Below are 24,624 nucleotides of genomic sequence, written 5' to 3'. Positions count from 1 at the left end.
TACATCTACGATTCCTACGTTCACTCTAACAAATTTTTGTTGATATATAAAAATTTATTACGATTACGATTTACTCTTTTTTTCCAAAAAAATATTCTGTTTAAATTTATTTTAGATGAATTACAACAAAATAAACATATGTTTCATAATTTTTGGTACAGAATTTCCACATGTTTAAGACTAGAGTACAAGAAGCGCAACAACGGTACGATTCATTTGAAATCATATCAGATTAGAATTTAATATAGTTTCGGATCCAAGCAGCTTAGTATTAAAGACGGAAATAAATAAAAGAATATTGTTGAATGATAATTTCAAAGCCTTCGGCGGAAGTGTCGGAAAAGCCATCAGTCAAGGTTGGGTTGCTTCTTAAGAATAATTACTCTTCCATTGTTACATTGTTATCACGAACTGAAAACTATGATCGTAATCACATCGAGTCTCAAAGAAATAAGCGTTTTCTTATAGCCTTTCATAGAAAAGACGGCGATAAAGTGGAAGGATTACTTTTGTTTTATAAGTAAGTATGTTGGTATACCACGTGTAGAATGTTTTGGTTCTGTACACGGAACACGAATTCCTTTGTTCATTGTGAAACTCGATACGTATTTTGGATTGGTTATTGCTAAATTGAGGATCAAGTCTTATAAGACGAGGCTGGTAAAATTTCAATCTAGGTATTCCAAAAAATATATATATGAGACAGCCTGCGTGTGTGTGTGTGTGTGTGTGTGTGTGTGTGTGTGTGTGTGTGTGTGATGTGAATAATATCTTCTATATCAGGGTCCCAATTGCTAGAATATTATTTACGCTACAGCCACGTTCTAACAAAAGTATTCCTTGCGATCGTGAACCATGCTTAATTATATGAGAAATCAATAGAGAATTTCTTCAGCAAAACTTGTTATATAGCCCTGAGTTATATTGACTATATTTATTTATTCTTATTTCAATAGTAAAGTCTCCAAACGAGTCGATAGATTGCTAAATCATTCGTTCTCCTAATCAATATCAAATCGTCATTCATTCGTTCCAAATCAATCTTTCAGTGTATTGTCTTCATTTGCGTCACCGTCGTAACTTTCATTCAAGCACCGGAAGTAATTAGCCGTTTAAATATATAATATATCGAGTCTGGCCATTCATTGGTTCTATTATGATAATCTTTACATTATGTCTTCTGAATGCGCTTAAAACAAGTTTGAATCGCCACACTGCACACGAAGCGTTTCTCATTTTTTATTCAATAAGCTACTTTAACATGCGAGGATTTATTTTAAAAAAAAGTAGTTAAAAAGTTCATAGTAAAGAATTTAAATTAAATAATAAACATTCCTTATACTTTTGATAGCCTATATTTTTGTATAGGATAAGTATTATAATCAAGCAAAAAATATATATTTTGCGAAATAATCATAAGATACGATATAATCCTTTTCTGCCTATTAAAATAGTCAAATCGGCAAGTACCAAATTTGATAGAGAAAATTTGCAATCATTTTTTCTGTTATTTTATATGTAGAAATAACACTATATCAACATAATGAGATCCTATGAGGTTGCTGAAAAGTAACCGAAACGTCGGGATTATGTAGTTTTTAAATAATAAAATCCGCGTAGTATATCCGAAAATATATTAGTTTCATTTAAACTATATCAACATATCGAGTGTAGATTCTAATAAAAAAATATGTAAAAATACACAAGGTGTAGGTTATCCAATACGTTACTATTATTGAAACTAAACAATATTAGAGTATTAAAATATCCCATCTTGTTTAAGAACCCTACGTATTATTCTATCGTAGTTTACGCGAGCGTGTACCTTGGGTACAGCTTTACGACGTTGTAAATCCAAACTGGTCGAAAAGCTACGGGACTGTCAGTGTTCATTTTATACAAGATTCTAGTGTGTTTGTCCAAAAATTTTACTTTTTTTTTAAGTTTAGCACAATTTATAAAGGCAATGAAATTGTATGAGAATATACGTATATAATAATAGAAAAATGTTTTGCATCTTTAAACGATCTTAATTCGACATGAAAATCTGAATTCCGTAATACTTTTGTATTTATTTCTCTCAGTTCTTATATTTTTTTATTATTTTTGTTCAATTTTTTTTTAAATATAAACAAAATTGATACAAATTTTTATTTAATTGTAAAGATTGAATAAGAAATAGAAATAATCTTTATCAGTTGCTATTCTGACGACATTAATCTTACGAAGTTACTTAATGTTCAAAACATTAAAATGTCTAGCGGATTGCATTATTACTGAATGGGTAGTATATTTTTGTATTGAGTATGTTCAATGGAATTACAAATTTATATCATGTGTATTTAAAGTATACATCTGCTTGTTATATTTTTCATTTTCTATTATATCCTATATCCGTATGTCGTTATTTCATATAACATAACATCAATATTTTTTTTATTTATGAATAGTATTAACTATTCTAATCGAGAATCGAAAGACATAGAAATCGATATTTACGCCGTATCTTTGAAATCTCGTCTTATCTCGATTAAAGACCAGTTTCGTGTTGAAACACGTTGTTGAATATTGATAACTTTACAATTTAACTGTAGCATATATTTATATATAGCATACTATTTATAGAATCTTTACAAAAATAATAATCACTTTTTCTAGAATTTTATTTAATTTACTTAAATATCTGTCACACTCCTACATTTCATCGTAGGAACAGAGTTGAAACTGGCAGTTTTATTCCCATAACTTTGTCTAACAAAATATTCAAACATGAGACATGAACATGAGAACTTTCGCAGTTATGTATTACCATTAATATTTCCTGAATGATAATTCACGCCTTCACGTATAAAGCTATTGCCTCTTTTATATGTCCATTAAACGCAATGTTACTGAGCGTCTATTCCTCATATCAGATGGTGTCCGCAGATCGCCTCGGGCTCTCTCAACAAGTCCAGTATTTTCACAATTCGTTACTATGTTTTATTTTGTTCGTACATGTTTGTGTATTTCTTGGCGGTTTTAATACTGTCCTTGGTTATTTATTGCTTTGCAAAATTACATTACTCTAGTCTACCGGATTCAATATGTTCTTTTAGTTAATTTAGAATATTATTTCTATTCTATACTATATGTAAAAAAATATATAATATTCTTCATGTGTCATAGACAAACACAAAATATTGTTATCTGTGGTCTATTTTAAAATGTATTTAACGTATAAGGAAACTGATGTCAAGAATAGAACTTTTAAAATAAATAAATTTTATATTAATTGTGATATTGTAACGACATTTTAAATTAATGGCTTTAAATGTCGTTTCTTTTCTTACAGGTTAGTCTAGTAAACTATTTAATGTGAACCTAATATAGATTGTGACCTTTGTAGAAATCCTAACGATAAAATCTTTTAATCGATTGTGTCATCCTAATCACGATATTATATTATCCTTATATATTTTTAATTTACCTTTTCTTTTCATTCTTAACTATTTTCTTTTTATTCGTTTAATGATCATCGACCGTGTCGTAAAGCAATAAATTATCTTTACCGATATCTATACATTCGTTACGACTCGTTAATCATACATCGATTTATTTTACTCAACTTTAATGTTGCGAAAACATCGAAATGTCTTATTATAGCTGCTAATGAATCTTTTAAACCTGGCAACATTTAAAAAAAAAGTAATTAAAAAAGAGATTCAATAAAAAAATCCACAAAAGCTCATCTCAAACCAACCTAAGTACAGAAATACAAAAAGTATTAAAAACCACAGAGGACTCACAACAGTCTTACTCGTGTGTATTTAATAGCTATGATTTGTTTAAATTACACCCATCTGGAAACGTTTCAAAGCTAAAGAAAGGGTTTGTCAATCATAATTGTACATACTCGTTTTAATAATGCATCATACCAGCTTTGTTTTGCCATAGAAAAAATTATATACAATTAATTGTACGTGTAGCTCTGTGTTTGTATAACCAATCTCATTTATTTCATAGGATTATTCATATTTCTCTTGTAACAGTTAATTAAATCTTTTAACTATTTGTAGTTCGAAACACGTAGAATACCAAGAGACGCGAGGTCTACTTTAATATTTTGAATAAATTTAGAAATGTAGACTACTTTGAATACAAGAAAATGTTTTAAGACAATTTTATCGTTTGTTATATCCTTTGACGGTGTCAGTGCCTTAGTACTGACTGTATATCATCCGAAGGTTTAGACTTTCTCATATAAAAACCATTGGATGTATTCAAAATGTCAACAATATGTGGATTAAAAACGTTTTGACTGTCGGTGTCGAGTTAACTATGTAGACTCGCACTAAGGTTACATATACTTAAAATTCATGAGACGTACCTCCACGTTCCTTCATCATCAGCGATAACTTGAATAAAGTATACGCAGTAAATTAAATAATTCAAATTTAGTAAAAGTCACATCACAAAGTTGAATTTATTACGTAAACATTCAAACATATATGAAATCTGATATAAAAGACTACCCTTAGTATTTGCGGGGGTAAATACGGACGGTGTATGATTTTTCATTCAAAAATCATCGCAAATGATATTATAGACAAGATATAAATACACTTCGAGCATCTTATGATATTTAAAACGTAATCAAATTTTATTTCTTTTAAGAGACGATCGTGACGTCACAAATTAATCCTATAGTAGTATGGATGCTGGTTATGTTAAACAATTAACAATAATAAAGTCGCAAATATATTACAAGCATATTATTTTAGATATTCAAATGCACTTAATTTAATTAACGAAATTTTTCTCTGTAATCTGATTAGTTATAATAAAATATTGCCATTTTTTTTATTTACATTAAAATCTAAAATATAAGTAAGCACTTATAAAGCAAACATTTATAATACCGAATGAAGCAAACTAGATTCGTATCGAAATAATAGCTCAATCAGAAAATAAATAACGTTATAGAAGCAACAAATAACCTTTTAAAGTGGAGGGGGACTCCGCCGCTGAGATCCGCGATACAGCCAGCGGCTCACATCTCCGTACACATAATTGCTAAATTGCACCAGCTTAGTATGCAAAATGCGAAAAATAAATACATACAGGCCTTATAAGAGCAGCAGATCGTTAAAGATTTCGGTATAAAAAAACATCATACAATAAACTAGTTGCAGAACCGGGCCTCGTGATTGATGAGAGGAAAACATCGGGCCGTAATAACACGGTGCTGATGTTAACAATCATATTGATACAGCGTAAAACAATCAAAAATCAAGAAGCCCTATACGGTGTTGACCTTTGAGTTTTGTTTGCTTGTTTTATTTTAATTTCGCGCCATAATATTTATAAAATCCAATGAGGTTTTATATATTCTCATTGGGCTGAACATCATGAGTTCTTGTTCGGCTAAGTACAGTTTACGAGATCTTTACAAACCTTTATTTGTAACACGCACGTCCCGCGGCTTCAAACGAAATTGTTTTTAAATTAACTCCGACGTTCTACAAGCGGACGTTATAAAAGAGGTTGTGAAAAGGAGGTTATTTAAATTTATTTATAGAAACTAGATGCCTCGTAGAAAATATTATATTATTATGAATTTAACTTCAAAGCAGTTATTATGACGGCATAGAAGCTAACTGTCTTCGATTTAATTCAATATCATCCCGCAATAAAGTCCTAGAAGGAAAATAGGCAGAGTAAATCATCTTACCAAGGAGGTTGTTGTGTAATTTTCTAAGCTACGTGCTAATTTGATAGTTAGTAATCGGCGTAAGGCATTACACCAATGACGGTGTAACGCTCGCTTAAGTGAATAAAATGCAGTTAACATTTACTTTATTAATCTCCATTACAAAATTTAATTGAAAATATGTATTGCAATATATGTATATATATCAAACAGAATTTAAACAAAAGCAAGCCTTGTTGGGGATGATTCGTTATTCATTAATATGTATTTTCATAATTTATGGTTCATTTCATATATATAACGTTAGACACGAGATCAACCTTTAACCTTTGTGTATCATTTGCCATCACCGATCACATTCTGCTGTATGTGTTTCATTCTTCAAAATTAAAATTTTTATCTAAAACTGTCACATTAAAGTAACATTCGTATCAACAGGTTTGCAATCCAGACATCGACTGCTCGTTGCAGGCGAACAAGTGGCGTTACATCGAGAAGTTCACGTGCCTTGGGACCGACACCAAGCTGATGAAGGAGATGAGGTTGTCCTTCCCCAGCGGTCACTCTTCCTTCTCAGCATACACGATGCTGTATTTTGCGGTAAGTTTATATATGTATGTGTAGTAAATAATATATATATATATGTGTGTGTGTGTGTATGGTTTTGATGTCGGAGTAAATTATACCATCGAAACGTAATTTTTTTTTGTTGCCAGTATTAAATTCGTTTTTGTATACCGTCTTGGATATTAAATATATGTAAACCTTTTTTTTTGTGATTTGCGTAATTTTAGCGACTAAGCGACTTCATGTATTTTAACTATCTGTTATATATTAGATGTAAATTAGATGATTTAAACGAATATTTATATTTCTGTTTTAGATTTAATCGAATTTTACCAACTACAGAAATATGTGTTACAGTTAGTTCTCCAAACCACACAACTTAAAGTATTACGAGCAAAAAATACGTGCTAAAATACAGACCTCCTTTATATTAAACAGTTAAATATTGAGTTTAACTAAAATAAGGTCTCTCTGATGTTCTTCGTAACAAATGTGCTTTTTTCACGTGTACCGCAACCCCATAGCCTTCAACAACTATTCGTTCCGTCCCAATAAATAGGAGAATCACCCTCCGTGGAACCAACTAACGACATAACATTTGCACGGTTAACGGACCAACGTTGCCTCAGACAACTTAAATAAATTCGGATTTTATTCTTAATTAAATCTAATAGTTGCTTATTACCAATATCATAAAATACGCCGATGGCTAAAATTAGTAGATAATTATATAGCATGTATTCTCAATAATAAAGTTGAATTTTCTTCAGCACGCTCTTTTTATTAAGGTCATAACATTTCGTTATTAGCTCGTCTGGCAAAAAGTAAATTGGGCCAAGGACAAAAAATGCTAATGCTCTGAACATTTGATGTCAGACAAAAAGACATATAATATAATCCATTGATAGTTTCGCTTATACCGCTACCACGAAAAAATGCTCATCGTTCCAGATGTACCTCCAAAAGAGATTCACTTGGCGCGGCTCGAAGCTGTTGCGACACGGGATTCAGTTTCTGCTGGTGATGATGGCTTGGTACACGGTCATGTCGCGCGTATCCGACTACAAACATCACTGGAGCGATGTTTTGGCCGGCTTCAGTATTGGACTTCTGTTCGCTATTATTGTGGTGAGCTAAATAAATCTTTCAAATTTATAAATTTTTCCAAATTCTTTTTCTAAATAATTTCTATTGGAGCTTTGGTTGTGGTTCTAGTGACGTATCGCTCCCAGATATCCTATAACCTGGATGAAACTGTAATGGGACTATAACATAATGACGTCACTAGACTTAATCATTAATAAGACAAATTGCTTTAACATTTATCACAACGTTACTAACGCATGCCGTCTCCTCTGCTGCAAGTAATGTACTGAAGTTATAAATCTAAATTTACAATCATTAGTTCACGTTCGTATCTGATCTGCGTAAGACTCCTCGCCGTCAGACATCCAATCATCACGACAACGAGCTCGCCACAAACGGAAACACACGCCCGTGGAACGTCTGACACACGGACACACAGACGACCTCCAACTACATGTGATGCGATATGACCTTTCCATACACACGGGATTCATGTCGATATACAAAACTACCACAAGTTTGAAACGAACTGAAACATAGTATCGTTTTCACTCACAAAACTTCGCAAGTGATAGTATCAACGTAGTTATACGAATGAAAAGTACATAAATACTTTTTATAATAAATTCGGGCAAACTTGTGGTAAGGATTGTTGTGGATGTCTTAAACGTCACTATCGGCGTAACTTGTCACTTGGCATAATAGAAACAGCATATACTTTAAGCATAGCAGCTGTAGTGAAATAAAAAAAATGTCTGTCAGTTAGAAGAGAATGATTTGACTGAATGTACGTTAAATTGTATATATATAGTATTTTTCATGTTTATATTTATATTTCTTTATATTACTTCGCATATTTTACGCCTACGTAACTCGTATCCCTTCTATAATATTAAGATTTTTACACAGTCTATGTTATACAATGTAATCGCATTAATTTAGTGTCAACAAAATAATTGCTATGGGGTTCAATGAACTCTGAAACACGATTTTCGTGATACATATAATGTCTGGCGTCTTCCATCTATTCTAATCTACCAAAATCTTAAAAAACCTCACCAGCAATTACATCTGTAAATATGTTTTTCTTAGAAACACCGTCCCCAGTGTGTTCATGTACATTTCTTATTTTCTTTCACCGAGCATAATAATACTAACATAATCTTCGCAATTTCTGTTTGTAATAGTTTTATTATAAGACGTAACAATTTTTTTTACAGTAATAAAAGACTTAAGTGCAATAATAAATATCACATTGACAGAAACCTGTACGGATAAGTTCGCTGACAGCGGAAATATTTTTAATCTGTGAATGTAAATTTATTCGAGAACAAAACTGTGCTATGACAGAAAATGGTTAAAGTGACAATTCATTTTATGTAATAACATTTAGCAAAAACAATTGTAGCACTAATATAATATTCTGCGTCGGTACAATTATATTAAGATTTTAATATTTCTAAACGAATTCGGTTGCATTTACCGCTAAAACAATATAGAGTGCACAGCTAATCTATTTATTGGTAGACTAAAAATTCGGTCTCGGAGACCGGCTATGTATTTTTACTCTGTGATATAGAAAGGTAAATAAAAAAAAATATTACAGTTGTTTTAGTTGTAGTTATATATATCATAGGTTATTTAAAAACTTATTTATTGTAAATAATTCTTATAAAAGTTTTTGCTCTGAATTTTATGGCACTATGAAGTAAGGCTTATAGGAGTACAACGAATTTTTTATCACATACATATTTAATACCTACCGTGCCTCTAAATTTAGACTTAGCTAGATTTTAAAAATATTCTGTGTGTGTTGAAATTATATTCAAAGATGTATATTTATAGTTGTATTAAATGTATTTTAAGAAATTTACAATCAAACAAAACTTTTAAACCTTTACAGTGGATTACTGCCACTGCATTGCACTACTTTATTTGGCAGCTATTTATTGATTATATTTTATATTGTAGTTAGGTTTTGAGCATAATAAACACGTTCATATTAAATAAGATTTTTATTTTTACTATTGTATTTTAATTATTGAATACCATACAAAAATAAAGATATATAAAAGTATAATTTATTACACTGCAATTGCAAAAAGAAGTTTTTTATTTAAAATGTTTTGTAATTAAGGTGCAAGAAATGGGTGACCAGTGTCGCCATCTATTATAAACATCTAAGACTATCTTGACTCTTATAGTACCCCTTAGTTCATTAAGTCCACCACAGAGGTCACTGTAATAAAATCTTTATTTTATAGAACATTATACCTTAAGTAATAATAATTAATGCAGCTATTACAATGTTATGATTTATAATTGTGGATACGATGCAAGGTGCAGAAAGTCTTCAAGGTCAATGGTGTGCCTACAAGGTTTAAACACGGTCTGAATTCGTAATTTCTTATGAATAAATTGAAGTCAAAGTATCTTAATGTACTATATCATAAAGTTTAATTTGCTTTGTCTTCTTTTACTTTCTAACAAAACGTACAAAATGACATCACGAGTGACTAACATCCACCCTACTTCAGATATGCTTTATTATCAGTGTCCTTTATCAGAATGATTTGCGTTCGCTCGCAAATCACACATCGGTTGATTTGAGTAAAAACAGACTCCGAAATGTCGTATTGTGTTGACTGTTTAATAGTTTAGAAAGCCTTGAAGGGTACAATTTGTAATTAGAATTTACGGCTGGATCGTTTCGTGTAAAAAATGGCAGTGGACAGAATTATATGGAAAATATTATTGGACTTTATCGTTTTAGCATGCGGTGAGTAAATTTCACTATGTATTTTAAACTAATTAATTTAGATAAAATTTTTGTTTGAATTATATTTCTAAATATTTCCCAGTTTATTTACTGTAATGAAAATGTTAAATTTGTATTATGTATTTGTTAAAAAAATGCTAATGTTAAATTTGTTGGTTAAGGAGAAATGTTATGGCAGTGTGAGCGGTGATTTTCAATTAAAATAAGACTTGTCTTGACATACAAGACTTATGTACCTGTTAAAAAAATTACAAATATAGTTTTAAAATCTCCTTATCTAATTATCACACAACTGAATCAATAAAAAACAAAGTTATCTTAAGAAACAGATTATAACAAACCTCATTATACTCAAAAGATAATTTGAAATATTTACACATATAGAAACAGTCTGAGTATGCGTTTTATAAAAAAAAATATAAATATATCTTGTTCATATAAAGATTATTTCTAAAAGGCATATTGTTAATCGCAGTAAGAAGGTAGATTATATGTAATGACAGTAAATTTCTGTCTCAATTCCTACAGAAACATTTATAAGCGGGCGTTGTACCGTTAAATCGTTTTGGTACTGTGTTGGTACTTTAGCAAGTTAAAAATTATATAAAAAATATATATATTTATTATAAATAATCAAACATTTCACACATATGATTTTAATGATTGTGTTAAGAAGGTAAACAAGGATTTAAAAATAATCTCAAGGATGTAACTCGCAGTGAGTTTGAGGTGGACTTAGGTCATAAATGATGCTTGCATCGTTCTAAGTAGTTCCAAGCCTTAAGGCCTCAGTGTTACTTTATAAGACACATACCATTTTTGTCAATTAACGATCCGAATGTTCTAAATATTTGTAATACTTAAAACCAGACATTTTTTTTCCCGTAGTGTTGGAACTCTTTGCCAACCTAAATAAATAAAAAATATATATTAAAAAAACCACCCGCCTCTCCTGAGGCACTTAATCCTTAATTATTGGCCAAAAATGTCAAACATCAATTTGGAAAACAGCTGCTGATAGTCGTACACTATTGAACCGATTTTAACAAAACATAGCTAAGAACCATCGCAAGGAATATAGGTTCCAAATGGAAAAACCGCATCGGAATCGGTGGATCCGTTTGAGAGCCACGAGCTCAAACAGACACACACAGACATCCACGTCCAACTTATAACACCCGACTTTTTGTGTCGGGAAATAAAAAAAAAATTTGGAGAGAAATTGAAAATTAAATTTAGATACACCTAAGTTTGATGTTCTTATTCATACATTAGTTCTCTCTTATTTTAGATATTACACTAAAGGTGGTTTGTGTCGCAAACAATAAGTGAAAAGCAAATAAAACATTCATTCACAATTTTTTTGAAATCATATTCGTTCCAGTAACATAAGTATCGTCACATTCTACTAACATTATAAATGTGACTTTATGAAAATGCACGTATGGAAGTACGGATGTTTGTTGCTCTGTCACTTAAAAAATAATTTACGAATTTTGTTGAAACTCCACACCAGTACAGCTCAGATACCTCAATAAGATATAGGCTATAGACTATAACGAGATCATGCGTGATTACACTCTTTCATACACATGAACTCACGTGACGTAGACTGCTAATGTCGGTGCCGGCTGGTTACCGTATCTATTGTTTAAACACACTATATATTTCTCTCCGAGTCAAGTCCACGCAGACAACGTTGCAGATAAAAACTAGTATTGTAATACATAAAATATGTTGAATATTTTTATACGAATCGAACACCATTAATATTGTAACACCATGTCCGATTATTTCTAATAATTAATTCCACTGTTTTTATATTAATAATATAATTGTCGATAAATAAATACTTATATTGTTTTTCATTATATTCCAGTATATATATGCGCCTGCGCCTTTTTCCGCAGATTTAAACAGAAAAAACACCCGATGAAGCTATGTGAAATTGCTAACAGTAAAAAAATAATATACATGTTTGTACTCCAACAGCGTGTTTTTCTTTAACTTATTTTATTAATGATTCACATAATTTACTTAAATTAAAAAAAAACCTAACCTAGGTTGCTTCTTAGTATACTAGCTACATGACAGAGAAAGTTCTCTCAAAGTCGCTAAAGCTGTTACGAAGACAACTCAAAATAAAAAGACAAAAGAAGAAAGGGCAGGGAAATATTTTAAAACAATTTGATTGCGATAACATATCCTCATATTCTTTTAATTAAAAAAAACTATTATTTAATGTTTATTAAAGATTATTTATTAATGGTATCTAGTATCTACATCAATTTCGGATAATACTGCGCGTTTTTTATTATTTTGTGACTCCAAAATCCCGACGTTTCGGTGCCTATACAGCCACCGTAATCACGGGCAGACGAGATGAGAATGTCTGTCAGTTAGTCTTGTTATCATCTTTTAGCACAAAAGATTAATTTTCTAACGTACCGCTCTAGATGCATGCAGAATGCGCTCATGTGTCTTGAGGTCTTGCGGTGTGTTCACGGACATGGGATTTTACATTTTTAATGAAGGGGTCCCAGCTGATAGATAATATCAGCCATCTTCCCTATTGAAATAAGGATGTTTTAATTTATATAGCCTCTCGGATTAATCGCGGTATGTACTTGACTTCACGAGCGGGGATAACACCGCAAAAATATAAGGCTTCGTTCTCACGGCATTGTCCTGCACGTTTTTTTTGCAGTATACGTCTTAACGTATAAATAGTGACCATACAACGCACATACGTTTTTCTACCGTACAATCGTCGTGTGAATGGATCTATGTGCGTTGTATGGTCACTATTTATACGTTAAGACGTATACTGCAAAAAAACGTGCAGGACAATGCCGTGTGAACGAAGCCTAAGTAAAATCATATGATCAAAAATATCTCTGTCCTCATTATCTTTTCTCTTAGTTAGATATAATTTTATTAATCCAATCTTAACGGGACTAATACTGCCCTTATTCGAAAATAAACTCTATCAGAAGCAAAACAGATGATACAAAACTTATCTTTAATTAAACCTTATGCGCTCATTGAAAGAAACGAAGTCAGGTCGAGATCCGTTATTTTTAATCTATATTTTACATCAATTCTATGTCAAAATATATATTTTGTTATTTAAATTTAGAATATAATAATTCAAAACAAATAAATACTTTTTGGACTCAATATATCAAACAGTAATGAAAGATTAGGTACAGCGTCACGTTACTATATTTGTTAAAATATTATAAGTACTTAGGAATAGTGAGAGAACAAGGATTAAAAGAAAATTATGTAAGGTTTGCGTACTATTGCACCTATACCTATGTATACCTTTTAATGTATGGCCTTTTTAATGTTTTCAAATAATAAAATCGGAATTAGTCTCATAAAATTAGACTTAACACGGAGTAATGTTTTTCTCGTATATAATTTTAATTGTATTACGCTTGCAACCATTATTTTTATACTACCTTTGTGTTTATGGCAAGTTTTTTAGACATTTCAGCGATTAATGCTAAAGAATTTTTTGTCAGATATTCTGGTTTCTATATTTTTTCAATAAATTATTTAAAAACTAAAACTTTTTTTTTCATGTTTCTACGTATATTTTCTTCGTATGTTTCAATGTTCCAACCCGCACAAGAGTTGTGTTGTAAGAATCGTATACAAAGTTATAGATAAAAAATGATAATTATATTTTGCGCCTTTAATCAGCAGCACATATTTTTATAAGAGATATTTCATAACAGTAGGTATTCCCTCAACAATAAAGTACTTATTGCAGTGGCTCTACCCTTACTCCTGATATATCTGTTCGCGGAACCTTTTCACCGTGGGTACTTCGCAGACGATGACTCCCTGAAACTTCCCTTCAAAGAGCAAACGATATCTGAAAGCCTGCTGGCGAGTCTGGGCTTTGCTTTAAATGTAGTAACAGTACGTTCAGGTTTATTTAATATCTTAAAATAAAGCAAACAATAATTATAACTTCAAAAGGATGATTGTTATGATAAGTTGTAATTACAATTACCTGGAAATTTACTTACGTCATCTGATCAGAACATACATAGATATTGATTTTAATATGAAGAATTCTTATTATAAAAAAATAATATATAATTCCAGATAATAATAATGGAGCTGGTACGTGACAAGCGGGGTAAGGGTATTGGAGACAAGTTCGTATCTGGCACATTATTTCCTGGCTGGGTTTGGGAGTCTTACTGCGCTATTGGCGTGTTCACATTTGGTGCAGCCTGCCAACAACTTACAGTCAATTCAGCCAAATACGTCATCGGAAGATTAAGACCTCATTTCTTTGATGTGAGTGTAATAAAACGAAATGAATTTTATAGAATAACTTTATGCCATTAAAATATATAGCCACAAGTATTTCTGTACTTAAGTGTTACGTTACTGATCACATTAGTTACGATATTTGATTTCGACCCGTAAAAATAAGGAAATTGTAATCCTTTGTTAAGCAAGACCTAATTAGATATCGGCCGATTATGTATATGTTCATGTAACACTTAACATTCACCGATAAGATAATAACTAACGCAATTTTACAGATAAAGTCCAAGATATTAATAGACTTACTCTATTCGCTTTACTATTTTAATGAACAATTTTCTGGTTCAAAATCGTTTCTAAATATATTTTGCAAGTGAAGTCTGTCGTCTATTTACATGTACTCGTAATTTCACACATACATACATACCTGGGCATTTATAATAGCAAAAGAATATTAAAATTTTTGTTAACTAAAATACAATGCACATTTCCTTTCTTAACCGGTTTTACGCCATTCATATCCAATAGAAAAGGAGGCCTATAGGTATACGCTTACATAGTTCTCCAGTGTTCCGCCAAAACACGCTTCACTGTTTTCCATTCCCAATGATTATAACAAATTATACTAGATAAGACTTAGATTTTTCACTCTAGAACTACAAAATTCCAGTCTTTGTTGCAAATGTTGCTTATTCCAAGATCAAGTAACCAATACTTGAATTGCATTAGTTTCATCTACTTTAGCTTAGGCTCCTCCACCTGTATTTTTTATCTCCTAAGTCCATCTATGTAAAAATATTCTATATTTTACAGGTTTGCCAGCCAATACCAAACAACGCTTCAAATACAATGGGCTACATCCAAGACTTCACCTGTGTGGGTGCGGACGCCGCCCATCTGAAGGACATGAGGCTATCATTTCCCAGCGCTCACTCCAGCTTCGCTATGTACAGCGCTGTATTCTTCATAGTAAGCTATTATAACAATATATAGAGAATGCTTTTATAACGGCCCGAAATATAAGAGAAAGTTGCTATGTGATATGAGGAGTTAATATTCTATTGCTAACTTTAATTAATAGTAAAGCTAAAGGTCAAATATAATAATAATTTTTTTGTACATTAATTTGTCAATTTCTAACGCTGGAATAAATATTACATGTGTGTTATCAGCTTAAGGATATCCATATCTTTAAATTGTTAGTATTAACATAGATATCTAACATTTACATAGCTTTAGCCGCTATAGTCCGGACTTAAGAGTAATTATTTTTACAAATCACAAACACTTCCACAAACTTAAATATACTTTTAAAACGACCGCTACATCCATGGACAGGAATATTTTGCATTTCCAAAAAGATTCTGTTCCAAAAAAAAAAAAAAAAAAATCGTCGGAAAAGAAGAAAACAAAAGCGTTGTGGTAGTTTTATAAGACACAATATTTTCAGTTATACGTTCAAGTGAAGGGTAAGTGGCGCGGGTCAAAGCTCCTCCGCCACGCCGTTCAGTTCGCGGTTCTCATGGCCGCCTGGTACGTGGGGCTTTCTCGTGTGGTGGACCATATGCACCACTGGAGCGACGTGGCAGTGGGTTTCGCTGTCGGAGCTGTGTACGGAATCATAGTGGTGAGTATTAGATCCAAATGTTGTGTGTATTGTAATGAAGCGTACTGTAATGGAATATTTTGTTGTTAATAGCCATGGTTTGTTTATCTCAAGCAATATATACTATCATCATAGTGAATTGAGAATAACAATTTATTTTGACAACCAAATAAATCTAATTGCTGGTACGAGTATTATTCTTTGTGGCTTAATTTTATAGCAATTAGACTAGTAAGAGTTAATTTAAGGTATAATGATCTTTAATAATATAATAATATAATTTATATTTCTTCTCAGTTCATATTTGTATTAAAACCGAAGAAGTATGGAGATCCAACATGGGAACCGCCTCCTCCTGAGATGTTGCCACGACCCGTGCTCTCGAGATGAATAAAAAATGGTCACCTACTACTCCACTATCATCATCACGACCTGATTTCAAATATATTAATTAATAATAAGACAAATATCTATAACATTCAAACAGGCCATATATGTTAATGCTGTTCCAAAAACTTTTGTCACGATGAATCCAACGAAACAAGATAATTCAAATATACAAACTAACACAAGTTGTGCGCAGCGGATACCTGTATTCATATCACTCGGATATCTACGGATATCTGAGCTAAGTGAATGATCCGTATCCTTTATTTTATTTGGCGAAACTTTTAAGGAGCATTTATATTATTAATTCTCTATACATAGATATATCTCTATATATAGGCGATGATCTAATATAATAAATAAATAAAACGAATAATCCCTGTAATATCACGGAAAGCAAGTGTTGACAAAATTTATCTCCTTTCGTTGGCTTTTACTATGCATAAGATAGGATATTATAAATGAAAACAATCAACAGGGTATAGTTAAATTTTTCTTTGTACTGTCGATCTTGAGATCCTTATATATAGGTACTAATAAATATGGGATGAATTTATTATCTTTATATTATGATGTGATATTAAAACTTAATAGTGTTAATAAAAATAATTTATTTTAAAATACAGGATGACATTCACGCTTCAGTACCGTATTTATTGACGGGAGCCAAGTTTGCAGACATTATTTATTTTTCTTATTTATTTAATGTTTATATGATTATTTAAAAGTTATACATAATTACAGAAAATAAATATTACTAAGACACCGAAACCTTTATTTGAAACAAATCCACAGACAGTGTCATACATTTTTTAAAACTATAAACGTTGAATGAAAATTAATGTATAGGGATTACCTTGGAATAATAACTATAAAAAAATCGTTAATCGCAAACTAGTATGGGGTAAAGTTATATAAGACCCACACGCTAACGGAAGGGTATTCGTTTAATTAAACAAAAAATATGTACATATATTCCTTTAAGTACATACAATTAGAGAACTGACCATAAAAAATTTTCTTAGAGCAACGACTCGGGAGGCAGAAACACAGCAAAAAACACATTTGTATTGATCATCAAAAAACTCATGTGTCCGTTATATTGACCACGTTTTTTAAGGCCAACGTTACTTGTTCTATGGGGCCCGCGGGCGTGGAGTGCTTAGTATACCAAATAACCATGGTTCATCATCAGAAAGGTAATCATTATATATGATATTGCCGAAAAAAGGCATATTAACCGCAATTATCCTACGAATCTAAGCCAAATTACTTTAAAGTAGCGTTTATAGTATGTATAAGTAACCGTCAGGACACAAAAGTGCAAGATAGGAATTAGAGATCACGTAGACAAATTTTGTATGTATTTTCGTGTATCCATTAATCGGTTAAAATAAATAAGGAGACAAAAATAATAAAAGGGCTATTTTAGATATTTTTATATTCTTCATAGAGACTTGAATTTTACTTCACAATTATGTTTCGTTGAAACTAATTTTTATGAAGCGATAGATGTTTTACCATCATTTAGAACAGTACGTATACTAAAAAAATGAAATCTATTCCTTCAGGGTAACTGAAACAAATATTAATATTAGAATAACAGGGCTATTTCTGTTTAAACGCATACCAACACCCTATAAGTTTAGCCTCACACACGTACATTTACGACGATGCTAGCATTTGCGAGGAGTCAAAAAGATAAGACTGAAAACTGCCTCTGTTTAGTTATACGTACACTTCTAGTAAGGCTAGTGATGAGAATCTCTCAATAACTTTACTGCTTGATTTTGACATACCTATTACCTTAAATATTTCTAAAGATGGAATATGAAGGTTAATATCTTTATTACTGTTTCATGGTTGTATCTTACGTTATTAATGAAAGGATTTATTTCATATTTTTTTACTCATATATGTACTAACCGTCAGTTATTGAAGGGATCGTCAAAACTCAACACTAACCTGACGTCTTGATTTTGACTTTCTTTAAGGCTGGATATAAAATTGACTAGTTATTTTTATAATATATTTTTATTTCATTATTATAAAATCAGTCTTAAATATGCTTAAATTTGAATTATATTAGTGAGACCCTTAAAGTAAAAAAAGTTACTAAATATTAAATTTGATTTGATTTGATTTTCTTTGAAGTAAAACTTTTTTTTCCGATTTACTCTCCCTATTAAATTATTGTATAGCGCTGATTATTTGATAATCTTTCACTATAGATAAAAAATAGTACAGATAGTTACTAAGGCGTCGAAAACTTTAACAATAAGTTAAAGCTCTATTTAAGTTTAAATTATTTATAAGAACATCTTAGACGGCATTCACGTTTGTTAGATTAAGAGGTCCGTTCAGTTTAATATTAAATTGAACAGACCTCTTAATAGATAGAATGAGTGATATAAAGTCAAGTGCAACCATCATACAAGCAAAATCAAGTAGACGCGTTCCATACTCTTTTACGTCCAATTTTAATACAACAATATTTATGAGTGATAACTGAATGAAATAGTTTAATGATAATTGAATAATATTTGTATAAAAAAAACATTTGATAATTAATTCTGTTGAATCAAATCAAAATACATTTTTGAATAGTTGACTGTTAAAGTAAATATTTATAATTGAAATAGGTACATATTATCAATTATATCTGTTTTTGCTTTCATATGAATTAATGTTAGTGCTGAAATATTAAAATATTTTTTTATATGAAACTAGAAAGTAGCTTTTATACCGGAACTAAATCATTTTATCCAATTAAAATGAAGCCTTAACAGGTATCAACATAAAATCATTCTATTAGTTATTATGACAACTTACCTATGTTTCATTTTATATTTATTTGTCTCTCATTCCTGTCAAATTTACTTCCACTCATACAAGACTTGGTTACAATAATATTTTTTTCGATTAAACACATTAAATCTTCCTTATTTATAATCTATCGCCAGTAACTATTCCTTGTTTATAGTACAAAGATCAGTATTAATGTCATACAGATTATAGTGTATTGTAAACTTTGCACTCTCCTAGCATTTTCCGTATTGAGTCATTTATAATAATAAAATATTATATTATTATTATTATTATTATTAGTTTTGTTTAAAATATCAATTTTGGTTAAGTATTGAAGGTAACTTTGGAACTTATATTCTCGAAGCCTATGTATCGTCGTCCTACTTTCTATGAGTTGATTGTAAAACGCGAAAGTTCTTGTGAGTGACTGTTGATGTATCACGTAATAAATTAAATGCACCATTCTCAGAACCACTATTATATAACAATCGAATTAAACCCAGAAAACGTAATTTGATTGTATTTTTTATTATTAGAATGCAGCAATCCTATGAGGCATTTCACTTCAAAATGAGACAAATCTCAAGCAAAGCTCCTTTATACAGTAATAGCTGTGTTTTAGATTATTTGTGCCTTAAAACTATGTCTAAATATTCATTTAAAAAAACTTTATTAAAAAAAATGGGTAAAACGGAAAATAAGCGCAAATCCCGTAATTAACGTAACGTTAATAATGCGACTTTGTATAAAAGGAAATAGGGACGAGGTCTTGAAAAATGTATTTTGTTATTTAACATCTGTTGGAATTTTATTCAGAAACTTAAATTTATTGAATCTTTTATAAGTAAGAAATATGTACTTGTTAAACAACAAACAGGTTTTTCAATTTGCTAATATAACTCTTCTATAACCTTAAAACAACGATCACATTGAAACCGAACACCTTATATAGACTTTAATAAATACAATCCTTTGACTGTCAATGAGAAACCTTTTTGCAGAATCAGCTATAATATATGAAAGTATTATAATGTTATTTAGAACGAAATTTTTTTGGCGAGGGCTTTTTAAACATCTACCGATTTTCATCATACATTACGAATCTTACTCAGTGACCGAAATTTGAAGAAAAAAGCTCTTCCCAATTGTACAAAATTAATTGAAATTTATGTACAAAACAACATAAACATTAACAGCTCTCCATAAACTCCCGACTTCTTTGCGTCGTGTCTTAAAAGTAATGAGCATGTCTAACTAATACACCCACAATCTTTGAAAGCCTTGACACATTACAACAAAGGGTCAGAGGGATGGCACTTTATTTATAGATAATAAATACACACGCCTATATTTCATAGAGTTATACAAGTCTGACGTCAGTAAATACATTTAGAAGGATATCGCTGCGACCTTTAGAACCCTGATATAATAATAAAGTCGAATACAGAAATAGTATAGCAAGATAAATTCTAATCAAAACATACACGATTATATCAGATCAGATTTAGAGTTACAGAACATTGTAAACAATAAAAAATCCTCCGTTCATAACATCGAGCGTTTATTGATTGTTGATGAACAGTTGTAGCAAATTGAAGCATATTTAGGCTTGCCTGAGACTGATTGTACATTTTTAAATGCTAAGGCTAAGTGTCAAATTATTTGAGAACCTTAAATCTTTGGTGCTATCCAATATTATACCGATTAGTTTATAATAAACTGGATAAAACTTGACTATCATTCCACAGTTACCGTAGCTTGAAAGTTGAAAGGGAGTTGAAAGAGATACACGTAGTATCCCCGTAACAGCCTATTCACTCGTAACTTGAACACATCCAAACTGAAAGTGGAATAAAACACATTACCTTCTTTCCTTCTAAGAATTCGATTTTCGAATACCTCGTTAAAACTGGTTAAACAATCTTTAAGGTAATGAAAATGAGAGCTAAAAATAATACTGAAAAAATAAAAAAAACATGGCCGTCATATGTAAACATTTAAATTTCAATTAAGTTTTTTCCGCAATTAAAACAGTTTGATTTAAAAATTCTAATACGTCTTTAATACAACTTATCAAATTAAATTATATACAATTACTTAATGTAAACAAAATGTTTATAGATCCCCTGGTTGTGTTTTCATTCACAAAAATATATTGTAGAATACTTACTTATTAACTTACCTATACTCATCAGAGCTATTGATACTATTTAAAATTAGACGTAAGTCTACGTGTAAATAAACACAAGTTAAAATAATAAACTTTGTAAAAACTCATCTTAGAATATGTTTAGCCTAATGGATAGGAATTTATATAATCATTGTAGATTCATGTCTTAATTCACCGTTTTTATTTATCAAAACCGATTGATGAAGAATATTCGGTAAAAACGTGATAAATACATTAGCGAAAAAAAAAACCTCGAGTGATATCTGGAAATACAATATCATTTAAATTGTACATTAATTATATGAAGAAAAAAATGGGTAAAACAAATAAAAAGACAAAAAAATTGGCTAAAATAAGGTAAATATATCAGATATAACTACTATTTCTCTAGTTTGAGAGGTGGCAGTTTACATGTGAGCATTTGCATAATGTTATCACAGATGATTATTGGCATAACATAATCTGTATTCCAATAAACGTGTTTGTCTTTTAATAGTCTTTAACTTTACGACCTTTTCAATTTTCCTAGTTATATGTTTATATTTATTACGTTTTAAATGTCGGCTTTGAAACGTCGTTTGATTTAATCGTTATATTAAAACGCTTATCTTTTTAACAAGACACTTATGGAATTACATAACAGTAAAAAAATATTTATTTCTATATATAGCTTTATATATCGGAGGTTTGATAACTTAGAATTAATCATTCAAATATATAGAAATTTATAAACAAATTTATTTATATTATCTGTGTGTAAATATATTTCATTGTTCTAAAATATTTTTATCTTTCGACGAATTTCCAATAAATGATATCTTCCGTTCTCGTTCCTTGTTCGTTTGTTTTGTTGTCATGCGAGAAAAATTTCATCAACATCATTATTTATATAAAGGTTTTTGACTCTGAACAATATTTCTTAATGTATTATTTTTTCATTAACCCTTATCAATTAATAATAACAAAAAAAAAAGTATTCACGTGGTCATTTCATTGCACTGGCCTTTGAGACAATAAAATAAAAAAAGTACAATGCTAAAATCTCATTACTTATTATAAAAACAAAATATTTAGGTATAAAATATAATGATTATTTATTATTAGTACCATGTTTAAAAAAAATGATTATTTTTGGTCACCATTCGTATACATTTTAAGATAAGAATAACTGTTTTAATGGCCAGTAATATATTTATCCAAACGAAATTTAAAAAAAAAAATTACTCACAATTTTAAACGATTCTGAGTCTAATTACGTTGATCTCTACAATAAATATTTCTTTAAGCGTGTTATGATGTAGTTATCAAAAAATAGGTCTCTGTTATCTGTCACGCCTCCGCTGACGGCAAATCACACGCGAACATGAGATTACAACACACAAAAAATTTATAAAAAAAGATTTGGATATTACATAATTAAAAACTCGTACGTCAACATCGTCAGATATTTGTTTTATGATAGATTTATATTTATAGAGAATTTGGTTAGAGTCAACACACTACAGCTCGATTTGAAGCTGATCCTCGATGAATCAAGCTGTTACTAGCTGAATTTAATACTTCGATAGTGACGGCATTTGTAACCCTCAGTAACTCACAGGTCTTCTGGCTCGATACTATTGTTCTGCCTTCCTAACTGACCGCTTACTATAACAGAAAATACATACAATACAGTGTACTTCATTATAAATCAGAAAGTGTGTACCATGCTTTATAATATCAGTTTTTGTTTAAGAAAACGATCGCTCTCCTGATTGGTTTTTTCGTGAATTTCTATCTTTGGCAAGTATTTTGGTTTTGTTTTCAAACAATTATTTAAATAAAGATCTATATGACATAAACAATATAGACCACATAGTTATCTCTATGTAAATCTATTCGTTCAAACTCGTCAGAAAAAAGCAATATTAGGTCTGAAACTGAAAAAAAAAAATCTTTCTTTTTTTCCCTCAAAGTTTTTAAAAATAAGATATATTAGATTTTCATGTATCTTTATGTATTGGCAGTTAATTTAAATATGCAACTTAAGTAAGAAAAAAAAACAAAAAAATCACACAAGATTTTTAAATTTTGCACTTTTGTTCGATTAATAATTACACCAAATATATTTCAACAATGCTTTAAACAGTGATACATAGTTTGGATAAAAAATAAACACGAAATTACTGGCCAGTTGATAAATCAAGTTCCTTAACCTATAAATATATATTTAAAACATTATTGTTACTTTAAATAAAATTGAATGTTGTTTTAATTTAAGATACGATACGAATCTATACAAGAGAGTTAATGATTTCATCATTAATACACATTGGGAAAACATTACGCACATATAAATGGGTCACTGACGTTCTTGTAACATAAACATTAATAAAAATACGATTTTATATAAAAAAAATATATATGCATAATATTGTTACAAGTGATACGAGATAAGAATGTGACTGTTTTTGAAAAAATAACAAAATTAGTATGCAATTCGTATACCTTGCTTTTTATGAAAATGGTAAACAAAAATTACATAAAAAAAACATAAATGGCCGTATTAATGGGATACATTTGATGTCTGTAATATAGGTGGGTTATAGCTTTAATATACTTGTTATAAATTCTTAAATTAAATTCTTAACTTAAATTAAACTTAAGAAAATAATGGGACATATCCCACCACTCTTACAAATTCGAAAACTTCTAAAGATGTATGCTTGTATGAATGTTCGTTACAATTTCACTCAAAAAAATAATAAATCTATCTTAATGAAAATTGGCAGTAATATTTCTTTGATATCAGATTAAGGTAAAGGCTATGATTTATTTAGAACTTCCGTGTAGTTACCCCAGGGTCCTCTGACGTCACGTGTAGCAGACTACAGACGTCACTGCTTGTTGGCTACCAGATTCATAGTTTTAACACGCTGTTCATGCCTCGGAGCCTTATTCCGAATTCCACACGGACGATGTCGTAGAATATTACTTGTTATAGATACATATATTTGTTTTCATATAATCAATTATGAGACGGTGCAACAACATCATGAGATACGCCGATTAAATGTTAATGTCCTGATAATGTGAATAAAATAATAGCTTCTGTAACTTTCATTAAAACGAATTATTGAATGTCACTAATATATATATATATATATATATATAATAAATTTGTACATAAATAAAAAATATTTCAGGCTTACCAGTAACAATGTAACCTTTGTATTAATATTTCTAGAATGAAATAT

The 24,624-nt window shown here is 30.2% G+C and overlaps 2 protein-coding genes across 2 annotated transcripts in view; both read left to right on the top strand.

The window, feature by feature from the left end:
* The window catches only part of LOC116771826 (putative phosphatidate phosphatase), a 49,151-nt gene extending 39,796 nt beyond the window's left edge, over positions 1 to 9,355 (top strand). The window contains exons 4-6 of the mRNA XM_032663804.2: positions 6,131 to 6,292; positions 7,211 to 7,387; positions 7,665 to 9,355. Of these exons, the coding sequence (XP_032519695.1) occupies positions 6,131 to 6,292; positions 7,211 to 7,387; positions 7,665 to 7,769 (444 nt within the window). The 3' untranslated portion in view covers positions 7,770 to 9,355. The remainder of the gene's footprint in view (positions 1 to 6,130; positions 6,293 to 7,210; positions 7,388 to 7,664) is intronic.
* A 543-nt stretch (positions 9,356 to 9,898) lies between these two features.
* Positions 9,899 to 17,175, top strand: LOC116772147 (putative phosphatidate phosphatase). Its single transcript, XM_032664219.2, has 6 exons — positions 9,899 to 10,124; positions 13,906 to 14,057; positions 14,247 to 14,444; positions 15,231 to 15,386; positions 15,868 to 16,044; positions 16,321 to 17,175. The coding sequence occupies exons 1-6, from the start codon at positions 10,067 to 10,069 to the stop codon at positions 16,411 to 16,413; spliced, it is 834 nt and encodes a 277-aa protein (XP_032520110.1). The 5' UTR covers positions 9,899 to 10,066; the 3' UTR covers positions 16,414 to 17,175.
* Positions 17,176 to 24,624: the final 7,449 nt, after the last annotated feature.

Source organism: Danaus plexippus (genome assembly GCF_018135715.1).
Source record: "Danaus plexippus chromosome 16 unlocalized genomic scaffold, MEX_DaPlex mxdp_31, whole genome shotgun sequence".
Classification (NCBI taxonomy): domain Eukaryota; kingdom Metazoa; phylum Arthropoda; class Insecta; order Lepidoptera; family Nymphalidae; genus Danaus; species Danaus plexippus.
The sequence above is the reverse complement of the archived record's forward strand: the minus strand, read 5'-3'. Positions and strand labels throughout refer to the sequence as shown.